Genomic DNA, 8,175 nt, shown 5'->3' with positions numbered 1-8,175 from the left:
AGTACAGCAATAAATAGCCTAAAAGTCTGATCTAAACAACCTAAGCGCCTTTCCTAAATGAAAAACCCAAAACTTTAGTCTAACATGAACTGGTTTACAATTTTCGTCTTGTTTTTTTCGGCGGCTAACGTTTCTAATAACTAAAGACAGATCAACTTTCTAAGACATGGCCTGGTCGGACATGACTGCCAGAAGCCTATTAATGTAATGTACAGGATCTAATGGCCATGCAAGAACTAGCTATACCAGAATTACCAAGCTTCTCAAGATTCTCTGGTTGGATTGCGCCTTGGCACATGACAGTATAAGTACTGACTAATTGTTGGTCTGCGCGGACAGATTAACCTATGTTGAAAACCTTGAGGAAATTGAGAAGGCCTGGGCGAAAACTTAAGAGATCATAAAAAACAAATAAGTACTGACTCCAGCCTCAGAGCTCGGAAGTAATAAAAGTTTAGACTAGGCCCAAAGACCAAAAGAACTACTTCTCGGAATTTGGGATACCACTATCCTGAGTTAAGTCACGAGTAGGTAGGTGGCCTACCAGGGGGAATTGTGCATGGTGTTATATAGGTGGTGAAAACACCAAAAATACATACAACAGCGGGGATTCGCTGGTCGTCACCGACCCAACTACTAATCCGCCCCTTACCAGCTTGACTATGGGAGAGCGGACGGGATCCCGTATTTTCTGGTAGGTATGGTCGTATGTGAAAGACAGTGCTCATAATGTAGCCTATATCGATCGTGTTTACAACCTTGCATACCTAGAGAAATGAAAGTCGTACTGACGCGCAGTGATTGCCAGCGCCAATAGATTAAACACAATGGCATAAAGAAAGATACGAGTTAGTTTTATTCAAGTAGTTCACTTGAATAATACTTTTATTTCATTATTATAGAGCATGATGCATTTGTAGATATGTAGTTGTAAGAACGTAGTTCCATTGTCTTAGATAAAAGGGGTTTGTTATCACCCCTGTCCTAGCCATTTGTTACAGCCTGTACTGATATATCCATCTCTCTTAGATAGGTATCGCGATTGTCTGAGCGAGCCATCTTGTTGCACGTATCCAAGTCCTCATATCTGATGTGGAAAACTTCCGTTTTCGAATCGAGGTCCTTATCCATATTCACACTTGTTGTTCACGTGTTGAACTTTGACTCAACTTATTTAACTTGACATGACTGGTTTTGATATGTACCCCGCATGATCAGAGATTTGTTGTGGTGCTTATACAGTGTAGGTGCTGCTCGAAGAGAAACGGGGCATTGAGGAATACATGGTAGTGCTGAGATAGATAGAATTATTCTGGTTGATAACCAACCAACTGCATGCCTACCTATAAGACACGAAGTGCTCTCAACCCTATAAGATATACTTGCATAGGATAGCAGAGCTTGGCAACATCCCGTGTTTTATGATATGGATGGCTGTGTTGTTTAAAAGGGCTGCGTCGTCAGACTGCATTGTTGGCCAACGGTACAGTGTCAATCTACATGTTCGTCTCCTATCACTCAAGCACATCCCACTTTCTTTTTGTCATGAGCTTCTGTAGTCAGCACAGCATTATATCTCCTAATTCATTCAGAGGGGGATGATAACAATTAGGTGGCATCGTATTTCTACCCCTCGTATTAGATCGCCTCCCGACAAAGAATCCATGACTTACGAGCGGGGTTATATTATTGAGCAACAAACAACTTGTAACATGAGTCAGGGTCGCAATCATTGTGTTTGTTGTTATCTTTGATTAATAGGTTATAAATCTCTAAACTTGCAGCTCGCAAACTATTTCTTGATCAAACGAACTTGTGGCGAGTTGTTGCCTGATCTTGTGACTCCAGATTATGCCACACTAATGTCAATCCTGACATCAGAACCTCTGTACGTCCTAATCCATACTCTCATTGTAGCCTGTGTGCTTAAACTGTCGCCCCCATTGCCAAGGGACAGCCAGCCACCACCACTCTCCTACCATGAGTCCCAGACCTTCTTCTGAGTACTTGAGCACGCCTGTTTTTACACCCCAATCCATGATGAGCTTAGCCTCGAACTCCTCGAGAACTGGCTTCAGGGCATTGCATACACCTTCGATCGTCAATAGACCTCTGTTCGCGTACACAAAGCAGAAAGCACCCAGTACATCCATCCACCGTTCCCCTTCCCGGCGTCCAAAGAAGTCAACCCATTGCGGAAGCACGCTATTTTTGTCTTTGCCTGCGGCTGGAGGTCCTTCGAAGACGGTCTTGCGGAGCACATCGATCTCTTCGTCATACTTGTACAAGTCCGTGGGGACCGCTTCAAGATCGTGAGAATAGAGTGATTTCTCCAGCTTGCGCATCTCGTACTGGCCAGGCTTAAAACCCAAGGGAATGTGAGGTACGTTGACCGGAACCAGCCTGATCCTTTCACTCGCATTGAGATTTATCAACGCCATTACCGACCCGTCATTGAGTGTGAAAGGGATTCGATAGGCCTCACCACGACGGAAAGTGGCATCCAGCTGCGTTTTGAAATCAGCTGCGTCCTTGTACTTGGTTCGTTGCGCAAGCTTCGAAAGCACATGCCCAAATTGCTCGTTAAGTCTAAAAGGTCTCCCAGAAAGCGGCGGCCTTTTGCTTTTACAGATGATGCGTTGCTGTGTCAGAGCGTCGATGGCCTCCTTCAGTAATAAGTTGATCTTATCCTGGTCACCACCTGCTAAGGTAGAGAATTTATGCTTGATCTGCTCCACTGTGTAACGGCTCTCATCTGTGCAGCACAAGGATCGTACCCAAGACCTTGCAATGTCATTTTCAGTGATTTCGATGTGCTCAACATTGGGTCCACTGAGCATCTTTTCAACAGCAACAACAGTTGGAGTAGCGATAGCCTCAAAGCGAGCGAAAACAGATGTTTGGGGATTGTAGAATTTCTCCCGAGGGTCTTCTTCATCGTGAGGAGTGACGTCCTGAAAGGTAAAGTCATTTTCCAGAGCAACCCTCGTTGCTGGAAGATCAATGCCTCTTCGTCTGGGGAGCTCGAGTGTCCAGTCAATCAAACTGTACCAGTCATAGTCCATGGGGTCCTCAAAGTCGATTTCCGGCAGCTCGTTCTTAGAGTAAGCAATTATGAATCGATCCTGGAAATCCTTGGTAAGCTTTCTGGTATATGCACCCTGATCTCTGCGAGCGTCAACCCAAAATCGACGCATGTCTTTAATAGAGAGATCGGGGAAAAGCTTGAGCAAGAGACCCCAATCAATAGATTTGTCGGCTCCGCCTAGCAACACGCGTACAGCAACCAATGCAGCGAGGAGACGCTCTGCCTCCTCTCCACGGATTAAAGGCGCGGGATCGATTTGACTTGGTGGTTGGTCCGTATTCTCGGGAAGGGACATCAAAGCTCGTGTAACGAGGCGCACACGTTTGACTCTCGGTTGCTGTGGCGTTTGTCGAGCGGATGCTCGCAGTCGGCTACCGGAACCTCGAGGTCGACCACCTCGGCCTCTGCGGCGAGCTCGAGAAATTCTGTATCCTGGTTTTTGTAAAAACGCGGGGAAACTTGGCCATTCGGAACTGTCGTCGTCCTCATCCTCCTCCTCGTCAGAGGCGTCCACAAGCAAAGCACGGTCCGGAACGTTTTCGGAGAACGACTTCGGCGTAAGCTGCCATACTGAAGGCCAGGAAACTGTGGGAGTCTCGATAGTTTCGTCGCCAGCCTCACTAAAGAATGAGACGAAAATGTTATAAGGGCCTGCCGCTCCAGGTGGTGCGTGAATGAAAGAATCTGACCATGCACGCTCAAGGTCAGTGCAGATATATGTTCGCGCCACAAAAGACTGATACTGGCTGAGTCTGCCGTCCCGTTGGAGGCTCTGGCGATTGAGCGAGTGCGCTTTCCGGTCTATCATATCTATCATTGACGACCAAGCGAACCAGTTGCTATCGGGCATCCACCCCTTCAAGGTGTAGCTGGCACCCTGCATCTCAAAATCCTGAGGGGTAATATACGGCCAAATACCATCGTAGCCAGATACTATAATCGGTTTATCAAAAACAATCTCGCTAGACGGATGAGCTGAGAACCCTTGTTGCCACGCAGTGCCAAACCTGTTGCTAAAGTAATGCTCTGATCCCTCAACATCATCTTCATCCAGAAACGTGTTAGGGTCAAGAAACTGAAGGGCCTCAGGAGCGCCTTGGGAGGACTCAAAGTGTTCATAACGCATTGGCTCTCCCATTTCGTTTTGATATGCTCTCGATTTCGAAGGGCGCCCTTCTGGAAACATACTCTTGCGTTTTCGACCTCGTTTTTGGGGCGGCGGAAAATCATCACCGTCGTCGTCATACTCGTCCTGGGCGGCCCGCTTCTGAGCAGCCCGTGCAACATAGACAGGGGCATCGAGCATCTCAACCTCTTCTGGAAGATCTCGGCGACCACGTTTTAGCAAGTCGCTGTCAACTTGAGCATCAAATGGAGGGGGAAGATATGGGTCTGGGTGGGCATCTTTGATCTTTTCCACCACCTTTTCAGCTTCTGGGGAAAATGGATCGATTTCAGGTCGGACAATGATATGACACTTCTCGGTCACGCCCTTCTTGCTGCGAAAAGTGAGCCAATGCTCAGCTGCGCTCTTGTTCTTCAGCAATTCTCGGACAGCAGCCTGATATGTACGGATTTGCGGCGCTACTTCCGAGTAGGATTCTGTCCATCGAAGAGTAATAGCCGTCCACAAGGATTTGCCACCCGGGAAGACACCTTGTTGCTCCTCCAAAATGCCTTGAACGATCTGGGAGATGCGGCTGTTCATAACAGCCTTGGAGAGCGGGGTGCCAACGGTTGTTGGTGTTTTGGCCTTGGCCACAGAGCCAGATTTGCTAGGTGTTTCATTAGTCCCAGGCTGCGAAGACTTGGGTTGTTCTTGGTAAGAAGTTGTGGGCAGCTGGGATCCATTTCTTTCAGATTTGAGGCCGTGTGTTTTCTGGGAACCTCCAGGCAGATTGAACCGATTTAAAGACCCTAGAATCGGTCGTAGTTGACTGTTCTCGCCTTGAACAAGGGCCCCATTGGTTCCGTTCAAAAGGGAAGATTGCCTCGGCGAATTGAACATGGTAACTGGAGGTCGACGAAGTTCTGTGTTCGAGTGCACTTTGAAGCTGACTGTTGGTCTTGAGGACCATGTTGGGCGAGCAGCAACAGGGCCACGCATTGTTGATACTCGTTTCGGTGTTGGCTCATCCTCACGTACGAGGCTAGATTCTTTGTCTTGCTGTTTCTTTTCCATGTGCTTGTCCGAGCCTGTCTCTTGATCGTTGTCTTCCTCGTTGGGAGGTTCTGTGTTGTCCTCCGCAGTGACCTCTTCTTCTTCCTCTCCTTCCTCGTCTTGCGGTTTGTCGGTGATAGGGGTTGCGTTGGTCTGTTCCTCTACTTCCATTTCTGGAGCAGCTCTCTTCCTCCCACGCTGGGCTGGCGTCACGACAGGTTCCTCAAATGATGGATTGCACGCCGTCCGGGATTTGGTAAGATGATACAGTAGTCCATTATCATTCTTCCATGCCTTCCCACATTTTTCACATACCCAAGATTTTGAAGGGGTCGGGATCCCATCAGGCTGTTCTTCGTTTCTCTTCTTTCTCACTTCACCCTTCTTTGGACGGCCGCGTTTCCTCCCACTTACTAGCTGCTCGTTCGAGCAATCCTCCTTCGGCTCACTACTGATGCTTTCCTGCGTTTGCGACTCCTCATTTTCGGCAGTTGTTTCCGTGAATTCTGTTTCGGGTTTCTTAGCTGAAGACCTTGTTGACCTAGTTCGGGTCGGCCGCATAGGGGTTATTAGAGCTGCCTGTGGTGCTTCTGGGGGTTCTTTGAGGACATATGGGGGCACTTTGAGTGTCACCATAAGCTCGTCGACCTTTTCTGGCTCGAGTGCTGCATTCTGCTGTTTTGTGCCGTCATTTTCTGTTTGAGTAGCTTCAACATGTTTCGGAATCTCTTGAGGGGGGTTTTCTGGTTCTTTAGCCGTTTTTTCTTGTGCCTGTGTGGGGGCAGCTTCTCGAGGCGTAACGGCTTCTTGAGAGACAACAATCTCTTGAGGAACAGCGACTTCCTGAGGCTTCCTAGCCTCTACAGCAACGTCAGATTGTGTGTGGATTTCCGACGTCTCTTCACGGCGTTTCCGGCCTGCCTTTTTCTTTGGAGCAGGCACAGGCTTTTCCTTTTTAGCCTTGGGCTTTTTAGGACGACCTTTGGTTGTACGGCGGGCCATGCCCATATTGCACAGTTCAGCCAGTGTCGGTGAAGCTTCAGATGATGATACTGTAGGCTGAACAGGAGGGAAACCGTAACTATCAGTAACTGATGGCTGATCTGTGGTGTCCATCATTGTCGGAGGGTCCGGTAGGTCATTTGGTGCAAAGTATCGATAGGATGCTACTTTTCCGGATCTTGTGTGCTCGCTATAGATCTGAAAGTGGGCTAGATGAGGCGGCTGCAATTCAGGCACGGATAATGCAGTAGTCATTGAGGAGAGGTGTCGACTGTATGAAGGACCCAGCGTCAAGGCATATACATCAGGGTTCGTAAGCCCAGTATCGCCTAGTTGTTTCGCCATTTCCGCAATTATAACAGGAACCGGTTTGTCCAGAGACCACGGCGGTGCTTTCGATATCTCGGGAACGTTGGAAGCCTGCCCTATGAGTTGTTTGTTTCCGTCAAGACCATCAAGGTCTGGGTTTCGAGGGGTCTTGCTCTTTCTCTTGCCTGTCGAGAGGTACAGCGACCAATCTTCAGAATTGAGATCCCTAACGTACTTGACACAATCCTTGAAGACTTTTTCTCCTAGCTTTGCGGCGACGTACTGGATGACACCCCTCTGATTAAGAAAACGGCAGACTTTCGCCAGCACCTTCATCTGCCAGCGCATTCCTAGAACGCCAAGTTTCGACTTCATGTCTTTCATTTGAATAACTCCCCACTCTTTGACGATAGCCATGATGGTGGTGGCCAATGCGATGTAGTCGATAGACTCGCCAATCCAACGAGTGCGCCATGGAACGGGCTCGAGATCCTCGACGAGTACTTGTCGAGTCAGTGTCATGTCAGGTCGAACTTCGTCTGTGCCTTCACTGTCTTTGGGCAAAGGAGGGGCGAAGAGCTTCAGCCACATCTTGCTTGTTTTAGTTCCGCGAACAAGAGTTGTTCTCTTGACGATGTAACCTTTTTTGAGAAGGGAATCCGTCCTTTTCGGCACAGATCGTTTGTCTTGATCAGTCAGGCGCCCAAGATCTCCCTGGAGAATTCCCTGTGTGGTTGTTGAAGCTATGCCCAAAAGTAACATCCACTCGGATTTGGGAACTCGCTTGTAATCAACAGCATGGCCAGTGAGGGATTCCCACATCGTGTCTTCGGAAGCGCGCACACGAACATTGCTGGTTGATGTCGAGTTTTCTGGCTGCGATCCCGACGCCTCTGCATCTTGTCCAGGGGCACCATCAGAAGATGAAAGCGCTAGAACTTCATCTAAGGAAAGATGATTGTACTCGCGATCAGCGCCAACAGAAATATCCCGTCTTGCAACAAGCCAACTCCAGATGATAGCAGCAGTACGGTCTTGTACAGTAGAGTTGCCTTTTGGTAGTGCTTCTGTGTGAGCTGAGGGATGATGAATTGCTTTCAAAACATCTTGTACGAGACACCCTTGGACTAGTTAGTAGCTTGTTCTCTTACAATAGGAGCTAGTTAGCTGCTTCAAACGAAAAAAAGCTTACCTTCTTCTCCATAGCATGAGATATGCACCAAAAGGCTCGCGATCAAGCCTTCAAGCTCTGACGCCATTTCATCAGCGATTCCGTATGGATCATTCTTGAGTGAGAGCGACGCGTTTAAAAAATCTTCACGAAAGTCGTCTAGGGCGAATTGAACCGACGAGCCCCAGCGGAAGTTATGCTAAATGTTATTTTTCTCGGTTGCTGCACGAAGCAAGTGAAGTGGGGATGGCGGGGGTAAGCTGAGTGGAGAGAGAAGGAGCCGCATGCACGTCTCCATGATGACATAATCATGTATAACTGAGCATTAAATATGCACAAGATCTTATGCATTATCACTGGAACTTTACTACCTAGTATGTATAATACAATTCATAGAAGTTATTTGATAGGATCGTCCTGAAAGTATGATATTCTTTAGGTGCA

General features: G+C 48.0%; 1 protein-coding gene across 1 annotated transcript; it reads right to left on the bottom strand.

The window, feature by feature from the left end:
* Positions 1-1,895: 1,895 nt before the first annotated feature.
* Positions 1,896-7,819, bottom strand: FPOAC1_011255 (uncharacterized protein; the record flags this gene model as incomplete). The annotated part of the gene is made up of 2 exons (XM_044855638.1): positions 1,896-7,681; positions 7,753-7,819. The coding sequence occupies 2 exons, from the start codon at positions 7,817-7,819 to the stop codon at positions 1,896-1,898; spliced, it is 5,853 nt and encodes a 1,950-aa protein (XP_044702951.1).
* Positions 7,820-8,175: the final 356 nt, after the last annotated feature.

Source organism: Fusarium poae, chromosome 4, assembly GCF_019609905.1.
Source record: "Fusarium poae strain DAOMC 252244 chromosome 4, whole genome shotgun sequence".
Classification (NCBI taxonomy): Eukaryota; Fungi; Ascomycota; class Sordariomycetes; order Hypocreales; family Nectriaceae; genus Fusarium; species Fusarium poae.
Note: the sequence above shows the minus strand (reverse complement) of the source record. Positions and strands in the feature narration are given on the sequence as shown.